This window comes from Falco rusticolus, chromosome 1, assembly GCF_015220075.1.
Source record: "Falco rusticolus isolate bFalRus1 chromosome 1, bFalRus1.pri, whole genome shotgun sequence".
Lineage (NCBI taxonomy): Eukaryota > Metazoa > Chordata > Aves > Falconiformes > Falconidae > Falco > Falco rusticolus.
Genome location: NC_051187.1, coordinates 112,574,927 through 112,592,405, shown reverse-complemented (window position 1 = coordinate 112,592,405; position 17,479 = coordinate 112,574,927). Strand labels below are relative to the sequence as shown.

At 40.9% G+C, this 17,479-nt stretch overlaps 1 protein-coding gene across 9 annotated transcripts in view; it reads right to left on the bottom strand.

Moving 5' to 3' along the window:
* SLC10A7 (solute carrier family 10 member 7) overlaps positions 1-17,013 on the bottom strand; it is a 153,619-nt gene extending 136,606 nt beyond the window's left edge. For 2 of the 9 annotated variants that reach the window (XM_037396573.1, XM_037396582.1), the window contains exons 1-4: positions 16,797-17,007; positions 13,133-13,215; positions 7,923-8,059; positions 3,268-3,343 (exon numbers count right to left, since the gene is read on the bottom strand). In XM_037396573.1, the coding sequence (XP_037252470.1) occupies positions 3,268-3,343; positions 7,923-8,059; positions 13,133-13,215; positions 16,797-16,896 (396 nt within the window). In that variant the 5' untranslated portion in view covers positions 16,897-17,007. Of the gene's footprint in view, positions 1-273; positions 361-3,267; positions 3,344-7,922; positions 8,060-13,132; positions 13,216-14,140; positions 14,204-16,796 lie in introns of those variants that run through there. The other 7 variants (XM_037396538.1, XM_037396549.1, XM_037396612.1 and 4 more) reach the window with 5 other exon arrangements.
* Between the last annotated feature and the right edge of the window lie 466 nt (positions 17,014-17,479).

Sequence of the window (17,479 nt, the reverse complement as noted above, 5' to 3'; positions counted from 1 at the left end):
CACTAAGACTAGAAATTTGAAAGTATAATAGATCACAGGGTTGGTGATCAAATGATGTATAGGAAGAAGACTTGGGTTTGCTTTGGACAATTTTATATTTGCACTCTTGAGTAACTGTTCTGCTGTTCTATTCTTATACACGGATAAAGAGAACTTAAAGCTGAGATACACTTTTTTTGATATACTATGTGTTTCAACCATTGGGAAAATAAACATTGGTAGATTGTGTAGTTGCTATTAAACAGGGACAGTTAAATAATAAAGTTTAACTTACCTGAATTTATACTCACAATCCCAGAACATTAACTTCAGTGAGGAGCACAGTTTAATCAGAATTCTTAGTATCAGCTTTGGCCACACCTTCCTCAGCCAACAAAAGCAGAACATTTTATTTTCTGCCCTCAGGCATTTATCAATTAAAAAAACAGATTCTTGAAATACTAAAAAAAGTTTCTTCCTTTTATCATCTTACAACTGAATTTTCCAACTGATACGCAGCAAAATCCCCCATCCAAGTAGCTTCTAATGACTCTCCAAGCACTTGACCAAACACTTAATAACCCTGTCCCAGAACAATAAAATACAGCTCTTAGGTAAGGCTTTTCAGCACTGATCTTCAAACACTTCAAAGTTGCCATTACCCATTACTGCTAACCCCAGAGACATGACACCCCACTTTTACCCAACAAGTAAATGACACAGCTAAAAATAGAATCTGTGTTTCCTCAGCCCCAGGCAAGTCATGGCATAGAGCCTGATACTCCTTTGAGAAAAACCCAAGTCCAAGCTGACATTCAACAATCACTCCTACTTGGGTAAGGAAAACCAGAAACCCTCTATACTGTCGTACTACCGTCAACTACCACAGCTCTCATATGCTGTGTTTCAAGAAACCCAAAGAGGTTTTCAGAGCACTTATTGAGGGTGTGCCTGTATTCTACAGCAGCAGGACACTTCTCAGACTAATTAGTTCATGTGGAGCTTCTTCACTGTATTGCTTCTGAGCAAGCTCATTTATCTTCATATTACATTATGCAGTGTAGATACACCCTCAGACAAATCAATTTCTCCAGGTAAGGGATACATGCTTGACGAGGCAAAAGTGGTTTAAGAGACATTATTATGAACAAATGCTCTCACAGTACAAACACTTATATTTCCAGTTGACTCCCAGGTTTAAATTCTTCACTTATCAGAATGGATTTACATTTAAATGGGAAAAAATGCATTGTTCTGCTTATGTCAGAAAAAGAAATACATCAGTCACAGCTTAAGGAAATTTGGTGAGGAGATGTGAGAGGGTCTTCTCCCTTAGCACGAGGGATGTGATTTGCTGTTTTTCAGAAGAAAAATTAACAGTAGTCTGAATGACACAGAAGCATCAAACTCCAAAAATACGTTTGCGTTGGAAACTTGCTGATGTTTGGCAATAAATTTGCCACATACTTTGTCTACACTGAGCATGTTTAAAGCGTGTTTCTCTTTTGCGTATGTTCCTAGAGCCTGACTGAGAACTTTCAAATCCCAAAACCTAATTCTTGATTCACTGTCAGCAACTATCTGTAAAAATCACTAGGTATGCATTTTTACACTCCTCCAATACCAGTTTGATACAGAATTAGAGGTTCAACCTTACTTTGTCAGCGATTTATACAATTACTTACACAAGCCTCACATGACAGAAAGTTTCCATTTTTCAGCCGGTATAAAGTACGAACACTCCCACCACCCCAGAAGAACACTACCACAAAAAAAGTGAACTTTAATGGTCAAGAAACTAAAGCAACTCTCTCCCTCCTGCACACGAAAGCTGTATGATACTGCCTTCAACTAACCAACCATATCCCCATGTGTTTCCAGAGGATCTTTTCCTTGTTCTAAGGACAGGACAGACAGTGCTAACATTGAATAAGCACTCATTCAATACTTCATTTTATCCTCACTGTTCACTATGTGATATCTTTATATAATTTACAGCACCTACATCTAGAATCGTAACTAGAAAACTTTTCATTTCTCTGTTGATCACTATTAGGTACTTGAATTATTTCCTTATACCAATTGTTCCACAGCACCTCCATCAGCCAAATTTATGACTCTTTTTCAGGTAGCAAACTGGGAGACAGCAATGTGCATCAGGATTGCCCGTAATTAGAGATGCTTGACTTGAAATGCTTTGGGTCTCTCTTCAGAGGATAGAGCAATTAAACAGCACTTTGTCAGTACAAAGTACAACTTCAATCTATTTCAGTGCTATCATGTGTTTTTCAAAGCTGACATTAATCGGTCCCAAGAGTCTGAACTCAGAAAATGAGAAGTACACAACTAATGGCCATATTTTAAAAATGTGGTTGAAGTGACTCACCCAACCTCGTGCAAGAGCTCTATGGCTGAATTCAGATTTGGCTCTAACCTTCCAGCACAGCATCTCAAGAACCCTAGCCTTAAAACCAAGCTCTTTTAGTGTTAGCCTCTCCCTTCCTCACCTACTAGGTCTCATCCACCTTCAGCAGTTATGAGGAAGCAGTTCTAAAGGAAACAACCTCATTAATATCACACCTGGATTAATTTCCTAAACACTGGTCTTCCTGAAAATAGCATGTGTTTTGTGCCTAAAGAAAGAGTCCAAAATTGTATCAGCATATGCCGTTTTAAGACAGAAGTATAATGTGACCAAAATTAGTTTGCACAAGCAATTTCAATTGTGGCATTTCCTATCTGTTGAGGAATTTGCATTGCCTTACTGTCAGAGAACTCCATGTTCCCAGAATTTTTCTTTCATGCAGTCTCAAATAATAACGTAAGATTTTAATTGATGTCTGTGTCTCCATCACCTCTCTTGCTACATTTGCAGCTTCAAGCTTGAGGAACTTCAAGCTTGAGGGCCTCTTAATACTAAACACCATCCAAACAATCACTGCAAGGGCAGACCTTCAGCATAAAGCTAATGTTCCGCGAGATAACCAGTACACAGCATATGATCATTATATTGTTAGGAATTACAGTGCAGCAATAAGCAGAAATCTCCTAACACCAATTTATATCAGAAAACTTCCTACCACCTCATAAAACTCAGCTTCAGTTTGACCAATGCCAGCAGATAACACCACTATTTCCCGTGTCTGACACCAACACGATACCCAAGCTTTAATTCTAGAATTTTTTACAAACTACATTGCAGTCAGTGTTTTGCCACATGAGTTGATCATAAACATATATTTGAATTTCTGTTTAAAAAAACCATTCAAAACCAAAACGAAAACTCACCTCATTTCCACCAACAGCTTTGGTTAAAATTACTGCAGAAGACACAGGAGGTGGCATGCAGCCTACTGTCTGCAAGCTGAAAACAATGAAAAGAAATGTTACATACCTCACACAATGCAAACACTATGCAACCTATAACCTTAAAATACCAAATAGCTGAGTTGAAACAATCATCTTATCACCTGCGCAACCCAATCAGTTTGCATTACAGTTACAGCCCTGCACCAGCTGGCATTATTTCCATGCCATCTCTTACCAACCCCTACAGTGAAGTCACACCACCATTTAAAAATACACACACTTAACTTCTCTGTGACTTCATTTCCCCATCTGTAGTACTGTTAAAACGTTCACAAAGATATCTACAATTATCACAAAGATAACTGCATCACAAGTCCTGATATAGTAAAGTTTGTAGTGTGTTTTGAGATACGCATAGCTATTTGGAAAAAAAAATAAGGAACTAAACTTCTATTTCTTGGAAAAGCTGTTCATCAAGAAAAACATTTTCTGCTTAGTAGAAGAGTAAGAAGAACCATGCTCACTGTTCCAGGTTCCCACTACACTTTGTTTTTCATCAACTCCTACTTAAAAAAAAAAAGGTTTAAAAGAAAAATCACAATTGAGCTTTTGATTTCCTGAACATTAAAAGCCCATCAAATGTTTAATTTTTATGCATATTTTCACTTCTTGGTAAAATCACCTGACTTCCATTAATCAAAACATCAAAAGCTTTCTCATGCATTTTAGAAGTCTAAAATACACATTATTGTAGTCATTTTTTCTGTTGATTGCGTAGCAAAATTATCAATGTATATAGTAAATACTGTTGCAAAGTAAGAAAAAATGGTGAGGTTTCCTTTGTTTCCAAAGACAGTCCATAAAAACTGATTATTACAAAAATTAGTTGGATAAAATGTGTAGTTATAAACAACAACAACATTATACAATAGTTTAAAATTAAATTTGGGCCTAAGTAAAATAGGGCTTCTGAAGAACAACTGTTTTGACTTCGAAAGAACAATAAGGTATGGGACACAATATTTTGCAAAACCCCCAAAAGTATGGAATCTATATGTTTTCAAGTATTGGAGTTTGAGACAGTATTCTAGTTCAGAACAATCAGTTACTAGTGGTGAACTACTTTGCACTTGTAACTGTGTTAGTCCATTCCCAAGAAACGCAGTGTCAAAAAGCTGTAGCAAAAAGAAGTATTAAATCCAAACAACAGGGAGCATATTACAGTGCAATTGATACGCTGCAAATATACAAAAAGCTTAAACAGAAGAAACAGGTAAATGACAATGACGGTATTCAGTTTGTCAGCTACAGACACTGTGGAAAAGGAAAGAGGCAACCAATGTAAGCATTACACAAATCCAATCACAAAGTGCCAAGCACCACCTTGGAAGTATACAGAACCTTTAGCTTACATTGAAATAAGCTATGGAAGCAGAGAGTTGTCAGCACTTAGCAGGATAAGCTCATTTTGAAGAGAAAAGAAATACAGGAAAAAAACTACACTGAAAAGTTTGGAAATAAATACAAAAATATACAGCAGACGTAGCGAGTCTGATGTCCATCCCCTACACCGGTTGCGATACTGTTATCTCTCTTCTATGTGGTCTCTTGGCAGCCAGCTCCTTGAACTTCTCACCTGCACTAATAAGGGGTGGATTAAGTTCAGAGTTATCCAGAAAGGCATGAAATGTGTGCAAGGGCATTCATCTCAGCTGGCAGCGATATTCCACACTATAAGGGAAAAGTTTAATAATACAAGCTCTGTTAACCCTCTCACATTTAACAGAATACATTTGGAATTAAAAAAAAAATAAAAATCACTATCAAGCTATGGTTTTTAATATTCTTCCTATGAAAACAGTTATCTACAAAAGACTGGTACACACTAAACAGAAATACTTTTAATAAGGTGTATTGAAACATGCACCTGTGAAGATTTTTGTTGCTTTGTACCAACTACACACAATACTACCGATATACAAATTCCTCTAATGACCAACAGATTACTTACTACAGGTAACAACCAATGAACTGAAACGTTCCACTGGTACAGGTCATACTATATGCACTAACACCAGAGGTCCAAACACTTGCTGAAGAGCGATAAATAATACCTGTTCTGCTGATACATTACAGACAACAAAGTAGTAGGGTCCAAAGTCACATATTTTAGATGCGGAACTATCAAAGCCAATTCTTGTACCAGATCTTTGTATCTCATGCCTTACCACCTGTACCGTAAATGCTATATGCTAGGAGTGGCAGAAGAGGTGAATCTGTGCAAACATTAATAACCCACTTCATGCTCCTTTTCAAAGGGGCGCTGCCAATGCAAAACCTAGTCATCTAATAAAAAATTAACTTAAAAGATGCTTGGGATGATGACGGTTTAGCCTCTGTTTTATATATTTCAAAATAATTGCAAAGCAACAAACCTCCTAATACCATCCCAGGCATGAAAGAGCAGGAAGAATACAACTGTAGACGCACAGATGAAAAGCTGGTACCACCTGAATCTGCCTCTCAAATAATATTTACAGCAAAACAGACTATTATAGAGGACATAATAATCTACCATTCATTCTGAAGCAAGACAGGAAATAGGCTGTGGGCATGACACTGTCCTTTAGGTATAACCTTGTGTAGAGAGTAATGGAGAACTACAGTCCCCCGGGGAGCCACCCTGTGTAAAGGGTGCTGCATGCCCTTGGGTACATATGTCTATTTTTCCAGGCCTTTGTGAGAACTACCTGCTAGCTCCCACAGCTCATAAGCTGTGCTAAACATGCATGACGAGGAAGTAACTTTGCCAAAGCCTGTCTTGTTCCCATGTTTTCATTAGGGTACTTCAGTGTTTCTAGGGAGTAAGAACTACAGCTGCAGGGCATTAGGATGAACTTCTGGTTACACAGAGCGGCCAAGGCACAGACAGTTCCTCATGTCGGCTCCTTGCTGTTCTTTCACATACCCACATAGGGATATGCGAGTACCTGCTTTAAAATGTGTTATCCTACGATTAGGACCAAGTTCAGTATCTTCTCACCTACACAGCACTGAAGGTACAGCTCCCAGCAGGCTCCCTTTGCAATGGATGCCTTCAGAGCCACACGCCTGCTGCCCTGAACATATCCTGAATAGCAGTATTTATCAAGAAAGCACAATTTCAAAAAAAAAAAAAAACAACAAAAAACCAGACTCTTAAAACTGGTAATACACAGACACACCTTCATGAAAAATAAGGCTGGTTTAGGCTCCACGTTTACAGAGATACACACATGAGCTTTTTTTAAAAATATATATACATACGTAGTTTTACATGCAGTTTCACAGGTGTGTATGTATATACATACACATATATTTGTGCATGTAACAGATCACGTCACTTTAATACTAAGAACCAAAGTGGCATAAGTCATAGGAAATAAGGGATGGGAAGTGCTGCAAGGAACAAAAATATCTTGCACGTTGCACTTCATAAACTGAGACTCATACAGATTAGGAGGGAATTTTGGCTACTGTGGAAAGTCATGTCTCTGTCCTAGTTGAGAAAACCTTCACAATGGTTTTACTTTAAAGAATAACCTTTACTGCGAATAGCCAAGTGCATACAGACACTGTATACAGTGTATGCAGATGGACCTTGTTATTTCCTCAATGTACTAATGCTGTTTAGCAAAACAGTGCTAACTTTTAAATGATGTCTCAATTTTCAGGTTCTCAGTATCATTTGGACCACTTCACACCTGGAGAAGTCTCTTACAAACAAAACAAAATGCTCTTTTAAGTTCAGGCCTTGTAAAAACATAAACATGAACAGCTTTATCATTAAAATTTTAAGACCGGAACTCTCCCCAAGCAGTGTTTCACCAAGCAGTTAAGAAACAATGGGGGATTCTTTAAGTAGTTTTCTAAAAGAATTGATTTTTGCACTCAAACACTCCAGTATAGCTGCATGGTGCTAGGTATTGAACTTTGATTTTGAAAAAAGCTTTTCATTTTTTGGATTTTTCATAACATCTATCACTACCACACCATCAATGCAGCTTTGGAAGCACACAGTACTTTGACAGAATACACCAAAGACTGAAAACATACTGTTTTCATGGTAACTTAGCTTCTGCTCATCTCAAAGTTGTCCTCCTACAAAAACTTTACTTTCTTGCCCCCCCCCCCCCCCCCCCATATAGTTTAGCTAGGAGCAGATACTGAACCCCAGTCTGGACACAGGCAAGAGGTGCCCCATACGGACTGTTTAAAAACAGAATGGAACACCAGTACGTGGCATATACAGTCTTTATCCACCAAGTTATGTTTTTCCTTCAGCATTCCTTTTCTTTCCTCCTCATAGTCCTTGAGACCCAGCACATCACTTCAACTGGGTTTTGTGAAAGAAAGCTAACCTGTTGCAAGCTTCCTAAATGTGAAACTAACTGACCAGACTTTCTAAAAACAAGACCAGGTTCCTGAAAGGATAATCTTGTGCACATACAGTGTTTTAAACAGCAAAGTGCTGAAGCACAAAAACAACCAGCAAAATCTGTTTGTAATACAAGTCTTAAAGCACCCACAGCAGGATAAGCAGCCCTTTAAGATGACAGCTACAATTATAGTTCACTCATTATGCTTAAACATACCCTTTTAAAAGCCATTCATTTATAGGTGTGATTGATAATAGCTGAAGAAAGAGCCATATTGCTGTTGGGAAGAACACAAGGGTAAAAATCTGGACAAAAAGGTGTAGTTTCACATGCATCAAAGCACTTGTCAGCTCCTGCAAAAGAAAAAAGAAGAGAGGAAGTTGCAATCATAACAGCTGAAGTAAGATCAGTTTGTGATTTTAAAGCTAGGATCATCTTTATAATACAAAGAGTGCATGTCAAAAAGACACCTTTTTAGGGATCATCTGATCTCCTCTTCTAATGAAGTACATCTAGAGAGCATAAAAGCTCTGTCTGCTTCTGGGCATTTTTCCAAAAGCATTGTCCACCACTTCAGTAATAGTGTAGCTCTTGTAAGGGTAGCTTTTCAGCAGGCAGCCTGAGCACTTTATCACTGCTTCAAAACCTGTGTTAACTATGCTGACGGCCTGTTTATTGACTGCTGATATCAAGAGGAAGGGAAACTTGCAGTGTCCATGTGATTGCAGGTTTCTTTAGTCTAAAGAGAGCCACAAACTGTGATTCCCATTTATACCATGAAAATGGGATGTTTACATTACAAACAGTCTTCATTTGTGGTGAGGTTTTTTTAAGGGAAGACCAACAAACATAAAAAGTGAAGTAATCTATAGCACATTTTGATTATTTATTGTATTAACAGATAGGAAATTTATAGAAAAAAATTAAGCTGATGAAGAACAGCAATGAAAGAATACCAAGACCATAACAAACTAACAACAGCTAAGCCATAAAAGTCAGAGAAATAAAGTGCAAAACACGAGAGACTGAGGGAAAAAAAATAATTTAATTTTAAACAGTGTAAGAGCACTACAGAGAGATGATCAAGTATCCTTACTCAATAAACTCTTCAGTTCGCTCTGTTTCTCCCTATTTCCCTCTTTTCAGGCACTCCAAGGACCTTCTACACAGTTTTTGAGTAGAAGAAAAAAGCCTTGTACATTTCAGCTCATTTCAACTCTCAGATTGAGAGCAAAAATTCCTTTCCCTCTCTCAAAATAACTGGCACTCTTTTCAAGTAAACAATGCAACAGTAAAAAAAAAGCTGATGGCACTTTTATTCAATGTCTAATATGCTAGGATTCTCCAGCTATCTGACACCCCAGGACGCATTAAAAAAAAATACAAAAAAGTTCATTTCTACAGTAATGCAGCAGCCAATCTTCAAATACCATGCTCCCTCAGATTCAAAACAGGCGAACTTTTATGAAACACAATCAAATACCCCATTTTCAACCATCCAAATCCACACTGATGTAATTATACATCTGGAAGTACTAGCAGTTCAGCACCGTGTCCCTGTTCATTTTTTTAACACAAATAAAGTATCTCCCAAGTTTGGGTTAGGGGAAAAAAAACCTTCCACAAAAAAAAATACACATCCGTTCATAACCTATTCTTAAAGTTATACAAAATGTGGATTTGAAAAATAGATTTTGATCCAGTTTTACCAAGAAAGTATCATTACATTCAGGGCTTGGTTAACCGAATGAAACAACTTTTTTTAAAAAAATCAAGCAAGCTCTTAAGCAGGCTAGTATCATTCCGCATGAGGAAAATGGGCCTTCTTCACATATAACCTGTCACAGTACCTATGGCATTACGAATAGCTTCACCATAGAACTATCTCATCTGATCTCAAAAAAAAGAGGCAAAAATAAAAAACAATTAAGTAGTAGAAATACATCCAATGCAGGAAGAAAAGGCACCTACATAAAAGCGTACATTTTAAAAGTAAATAATACAATTGAAAAAAACCAAAACAAGTGACTTCTTTGAGCAAAGCTGCTAATTCTGACTCCTTTCCTGCGAAGTCACCTCCAGCCCCAGACTTCCTACTGGACCAATCTACGAAGGCATCACATCACACATACAGAAGTGCCCTTTTAGTTTTGTATTTTTACAATTGGAAAACACCTTAAAAACAGATGGTTTGAAAAAAACCTGTGTGATACTTTCAAAAGCAAAATTCAAGACAAAAATTTCAGAAAGACTGGTTAGAGCTTCCAGGGAACAAGGAAGGTGATTACAACACAGCCAACCTAGTGCATGAAGGAATGCTGTATTGGTGGAGCCGGTCTTTGCAGATCTAAATTACTGCCTTTAAAATGTCTCTAGCAATTGCCTTTTAGAATTCCTTAGACCATATCATCATAGAACAAACACAGAGGCAAACAGCCTTCACCTTTTTAAGCAATCTGCAAGGGCTTGTCCCAAAATACATCTGTCACTGTAGCTCTCAAAAAAAGCAGAAGTCTCAGAAGTTACTGGAAGCTGCTAGTTACAACTCTTCCTGCACACCAGGTGGAACAGGTTACCTTGCCTTTCCCCGTATTTCAGACCCCTTAGGGAGCTTATCCTAGCTTCTCGCTGGTCAGTGTGGGTCCCTGTTGCCATCCAGCCACACTCAGATGGTCATAGCTGGACTCCTCTGGGCAAATACCCACACAGAGCAAACACTGTTTTCAGTGGCTTGCCAAATTCCTCATTGAAATGGATAACTCAAGTATGTAACTTAATTTCTGGGGCCCTACAGGAAGTATTTGCTTTAAAAGAGCAAGCTAACTACTCACTGAAAACTGAAAGAGCATTATATTAAGGTGGAATCAAATGTTCTTGTAATTCCTGGACACAGACTATTTCTACAAATGTAACAGGACCTCAGTCACCTCTAGATTTGAAAACATAACAAGGCCATACACAGGCAGGCTCTCCCTGAATGCTGCCAATTATTTTGTAAAATGCTTTCTGAATGCATGTTAGCAAATTCTTTTCAGCATGCGCTTTCACAGCAAATAAAACCAGAAGTGTAACCTTAGAAAAGCATCAGCTATGTTTTGTCAGATTTATCAGAAGGCCTCCATTAACACTTACACATTTTTTTCACACAACATCATTTCACAAAGCATACCAAACACAAGTTTCAATCTAATTAATATATTAACCAAGGTAGAACAGCTGACACACAGGTCAAGAACTAATAAAGACAAAAGCAGAAATTATTTACATTGCAATCCAATAAAAAGATAGATTAACTGACTAATAATACAAACTTTCAGTTGTGCCTTAAACAATTAAAACATGCCCCAAAGCATTTTAATAAAATCATGACCTGGCCTCCTAACACATTTAAGGATTGTTTTTAATGTACGTTTTTGAAAATATTAGCACAAGGTACAATGAGTGAAGTGTTTTAATTCCTCTTCATCTTCTAACACCACAGCAGAAATTCAGAAAAGGCTTCACTTCTTGATGGAACATAAAGGACTGGTGCTGTACATCCAGCTAACTTGATGCTTCCAAAACAATTTGAGATGAGCTACCTTGACACGCTACCTTACACCACCTATAAAAGCTTCATTTACATCAATATATTGCTTTTAGAACCAAAGATGAAAAGAAGTTAAGTTTAAAGTAGGACATGACATACTGCCCAGGAACCTGTCAGTCATGTCACCTTAACTGGGAAAAGTTAGAGGTACACTAGCACTGAGAATCTAATCAAGACTTTGATAATGCTACGGATTTCACCCTCAGTCACAGCTGCTTTACAAATACAAAGCTTCAAGGTTTTATCCTCTGCGTGCTGTCCTGGTTTCGGCTGGGATGGAGTTAATTTTCTTCTTAGTAGCTAGTACAGTGCTGTGTTTTGGCTCCGGCCACAACACATGCAAAGATTCCTAACCCTGAAAACAGAAAACTCAACTCCATTAGCACTACTCGGGCTTTGTGTTTCAGGTCCTCTGTGGAACAAAGTGCCTCTCTGCAGCCTATTTCCATTAGGATTAATTACTGTCCCAGTCAAACAGATAACATGGTTTTTCCTGCTTCCGTATAAGACCACAAGGGTCTAAATAGCTGCTATAGAATTGACTAAAGTTACGTCACTTCATTTACACCATATCCTGGCAGAACTAGAGGCCCTGGTGCCAGAAATGCCAGCAGACACAGGAGGAAAGGACTGTCATCAATTCAAATATCACCTCCATTTGAAGTTTTATCACTATAACGATGATACAGGCATAGAAATTTTTTATGTTGAACAACTGCTGTTCACCCAAATCCTACTTTGCCCAGAAGATAACTGGACAATATCATGATGATTCTTTTACACATTAGTAGCATGCAACATATGAATGACATCACTTGTTAGCACAGCCAACAGTGTAAAAGGAATCAAGAAACTAGACTAGCAGAGGCATGCAGCGTTTGAAGTCAACTCTGGCTGCTCCTTCTCTTCTCGGCACGTAGCCATCATTTCCTTTCTCCATATCTCCTTTACACATCACTAAGAGGTTCTCCTCTTCATCTCTTCTTACTCCCAGATTATTCCTCTTTGAAAAATGTGTGACAAAATTTGAAACAAGTATCAGTGTCTCCAACATGCAGCAGAGCACAGGCACTTCAAGTCCACTCATCTACAACTAAACCCTATAGAAAAAGATTGCCAAGACTTTGTACCTGTATATTGGCCCTGTCTCTGCAGAGGAACCCCTTTGTGTTGACACTGGATGCTGTCTGTCCTGTGCCTACCCAATGTGGTAACTTAAAGCCACCAGATCTTTGCTTGCATCAGTCCTGTAGTGACTAGCCTGAACAGTTTCACTTAAGAGAGCACACCAGCAGGTGAGATGAAGAGGCACAGAGAGCTCACACCTCTTTGTGTCCCACAGTCATGGAGACTCCACATAGCCCCTCTCTGCCTAGATCCCTACAAAGTTCTGCCCTAGGATTCAGACAGTTTTCTGGCCTGTATCTCAACTGAGCAGCAGGGAAGTCATGGCGCAGAAGGGGTGGCAGAAGGCAGGTGCTGATGTGGTCCTGGGTCTCACTCTTTTGGGTTTGGGATACATGCAGCATGTAGCATCCAGCTCAAAACTGTGCTCAGCACTTCCATTCAATCAAAGCCCTGAAAAGTCAAGCAACCCAGCCTCTATGGATGGGTGAAATTTATTCCCACTCTCCTTCTCATTATGTCCATTACTTTGCAAAGAATCATCTGAAATCAAGGAGGGGTTATTCCATAAATGTCCAAGTTTTATCTTCTCGTTAGCCGTTCTCCCAACAACAGCAGCATAGTAATTAAATATTGCAATTACATTCAAATCAAAAGCAACACAAAACTTTTTAAAGGAAAACAAGAATGAAGCAATGAGAAATTACAGTACCTCAGTTTTTAAGGAGAGTCCACTGTTAAAGAATATAGCTGAAACAGCAATGTAAGTTATGGTAATTTCTGGTTTCAACGGTCCTAAAAAATATAGACGTAGAGAACAAAATTAACTACAGTCAGAGATAATGATATGCATATATTACATCAAAGTAAATGAGAATACTTAGAAAAATACCTGGAGCAAAACTAATCATTAAAGTCTCTAATAAGAAGAATAGGGTTTCAATTAAGTTACAGAAAGCACACTACTCATTTTTAAATAAAAGCAAACCATTGAGTGGAGAGTGCAGCATGATGTCATATACATTTGGCTTCCGTGATTACAGGCCACTGGGAACTAACAGGTAAATTCTGGAAATTTGAAAACGGGTAATTTTTCACAGTTCTATCATCAGAGTACCCCTGTAACATCAGCAAACTCAAACTATACACTTAAATAAAAATATCAGCTGCTCCCTCCACAGGGCCATTGATATCATTCACGTATCTACCTCTCTCTTCTTCCACCACAACACACACACCTGTCTGGCTGCCTGTACAGAGGAAACCAAATGGTACCTTGCAATGATTGCCTCGGGGTAATACAATTCTGCATTATTCCTCCAAAACAGGGCTGTGGCAAAATGGTTCATTCCTGCCCTACAGTAAGGCATTTCAGACACACTGCTGCAGTAAGATCAGCAAGGGCAGATGCCTGCACCTCTAAGGGTTCCACTATATTAAAGACTTACATTTGTATATATTTATATACTTTTTTCCAGGGAGATTAAAATAAAATACTTTTTACACTCCTATAAAAATGATGAATTCTCTTAATACACTTTGCCTTTGGAGGCCACTAAGCGCAAAATGTATATACTCATTTTTTCACAAGCATTCAACCAATTATTATATTATAAAGAAAATATTAGCAGTCTACTTAGGACCAAAGTAATACGCTAACTCTGCAAGCGAGAGCAAGTTTCATGAGCAAAACTGCAGCAGCAAACAAGCAAGCCTTTACTCAACATTCCAGAAGAGAAGATCCTTTCTGCTCTCTTGGATGAATGATACATTGATGGTCACACTGGAACAAGGTCAATGATCCTTAAATTAGAGGGATTTGATCATACACTGAGTCTAATCAAATTTGCATCTCTAGTCATTTAAACCCAAACCCTACTCTCAGAGAGGGCTCTCTTTATGAGACACTAAAACTCTGTGTTAAACACAAAAAATAAACCACTCATATGAAGCATAAGGTAAAAGTAAGCCAGGAAATGCAAGAGTTAAAGTTGCAACAAAGCACATGGCTCATTGCAAAATTATGGCACATTAGCTGAACAGCTGGAGGGAGGGGGGAAACAACAGAAAAGTTATATATGTAGTCACACAGAAAACTATACTTTTATATATATAAAATTTTTCTAATGTTTTAGAAAATTAGAGTATATACGTACATGCATATACACACTGGGCAGACTGGTAGTGGGTTAGTTAGTCTGGCTAAGATAAGGGTTCCTCCAGGACTCTGTGTGTGTATTTTAGGTTTTTTCACTGGGCTACCTGAACTCCTTTACACAGGAGAAACCTCCACTACTAGAGCAACCACATTCATGGAACACTGGGAACTCTGGTCAGAACAGATCCCCTTCATCTCTCCTGCAAAAAACTGGTCAGGAAAGCTCTTTTCACAAAGGAAATAAATAGGCTCATTCATCAAATAGGAAAACACACAAAAAGGGCTTGGCTTATGCCCCGAAGGTGGCAACAGCACAAATCTTTGTTATTTGTGGCACAATGTTCCACTGGTATGGACACTGGACCATCCACACCATTCAGTAAGGCCCTGCAAATTACAATATATGGTTTTGTCAGCTAGAAGATTACAAACTAAAGATTTCCCATACGCTGATATTTCCCACGCCTTCACACCTTTTTTTTTTTTTTTTTTTCTGGTTTTAAAATGAGTAGATGAGGGATACCACTTTGGGGAACATGTGCTCACACGTTTCAATCAATGCTTGCAAGTTTTTTCAAGCAAGTTGACCCGGGAACAATATCATGTCAAAGCCTGACATCTCTTTGCAATAGGATAATTAAACGAACTACTCCATCATAGTGCTTCCATGCAGGAAGTAAGCTGAGGAAAAAATTATCTCCTATTCTAGTTAAAAGGATCTCCCACACTGCTGCTAACAGTTAGCATGACAATCAAACAAGAAAGGGACAACAGCATGGATCCTGGAAGAAGCCCCAAGTGGATCCTATTCACCTATGCAAAAGAGCACACAGATGTTAGAAGAGATCCTCACACAGCAGGCACTTGCCTACCCTGAACTCCATGAAGTACCAGAGCCTTAGTGGCCACAGCAAGTGTTCAGAGCTGTATTTTTTAAATCACTTTTTTTTTTCCCAGAACCTAAGGAGGGCAGGGGGATGGGGTTGGCTGAGAAGCTATCTATCCTCAAACTTCAGCTCTGTTAAGAAAGAAAAAAATTTAAAAAATCTATGCGTATAGAAACACAGCTAGATTCTTCCTCCCCTAACATGGAATTACTGAAGGAATTTTGTTCAAGTGTTCTACATCCCTTTTCTTAAATCTTTTAAATCAGTTAGAAAAAAGTACATATAAAATGTAATTTATTTTTGAAAATTGTGAAGATTTGGAACTGAAGTTACAATAGAAACTAATCAGAAGATGCTGCCCACATTTATACTTAAAAAATACACTGTTGATTTTAAAATAACACCGGTTACTTCATCAGCTCTCCTTACGAAAAGCAAACAAGACCTCACTGCTTAGAAAAGGACAGATCTTTCTTCCAATTTGTTTACGGTTAACATTTGACACCATTTTGCATACAATCACTCTTTTCCCTCATCTTTCATGAGGGAATAATTAAAAGAAAAATATTTAAAATGCAAATATGTTGCTATAAAGTGAAAAAAATTATCTGGCTGAGATACAGCACCTGGGATTTTAACACAATATACACTGTAATACAGATTAAGCTACATCTCTCGGGAAGCTCACAGATGGCAGACATCCGCACCCTGAAGTGCAAGGGCTTCAGGCCCATCTTAAAGAGTTTTTGAAGTCTTTAGTTTAGGAGGAGCACGTTCAAAGTAAGCCGCTATCCACTTCTCATTACTACTAATCAAAAAAAAAAGAGCAGGCTGTTATCCCAGCAGCCGGCACAGCGCCCAGCAAAGCTACACACGGGAACACACCTCGAACTACTCCTCGGCTACCTGAGAAAGTGACCGGCGAGCGCGGCGGGAGGGCGAGGGGCGCACAGGGGGCCCGGCCCACCCCCCTGTGCCCGCCAGCCCCGCCGCCCCCCGGGCAACTCGCTTCAAAGTTTCTGGGCCCCACCATGCCTCGGCGCCCCCGGCAGCAGGGCGACCGGCACCCTCCGCCCACGGACCCGCGGACTGCCGACTGCCTCCACCGCCCGGCTGCGCGGCCGCCCGCTCCCCGCCGGTACCGGGGCCCAGCTCCGGCCCGCACGACCCAAACGCGGCGGGGGGCAGCGCCGGCCGCCGGGGAGCTGACAAAGTCCCGCCAGCCCCCCCAGGGGGGCCCGGGCTTCGGCTCCGGGGCCCCTGCCCGGCGCTCGCCACACCGCCGAACTACCGAGGCAAGCCAGCCCCGGCGGGGCAGCGGCCACACTCACCCCCTTTGACGCCGACGGCGGGCTCTAGCCGCGCCACCGCGATGACCAGCACGATCCCGACGATGAACCACTCCTTCCGCAGGCGCTCCAGCAGCCCCATGGCGCGGCGCGGCGCTACCCGCCGGCCCGGCCCGGCGCACCACGGCGCAGCGGCGGGGCGGGGTGCAGCCCCACCGCCCGCCGGCAGGACCAGCCGGATCCGCTGACAGGAAAAGTCTCACCCACCGCCGCCATTGCTACCACGCACCTCCGAATAGACACGCAGCCACCGCCGCCGCCCGCCCGACTGCCCGCAGCGCCGACCCCACGCCGGCTTCGGCCGCCCCTGCTCCGCGCTGCGTTCCCCGCTCCGAGGCGGTGGCGCCGGGCCGCCGCCGCCGGCGGAACAGAGCGGGGAGACGGGACGGTGGCGGCAGCGCCAGCGCCAGGCGGGCCGGGCAGCGCGGCCCCAGAGCCGGTCCCGGCGGGCGGCGCGGCCCCGGCGGGCGCGGGGTCTGAGCGGACGCGGCGGGGCAGCGCGGCTGTGCGCGCTGTTTTGGTACATTACAACGCCTGCGAGACGCCCAGCGTTTGACGCGCGGGAGGGCGGGCGCGGGCTGGCCGTTGGGCGCGTGGAGCGGGCTGAGGCAGGGGGCGGCCGACGGGGCCGCTCCCGGGCCGTACGGGCACCCCCGCCGCCCCCT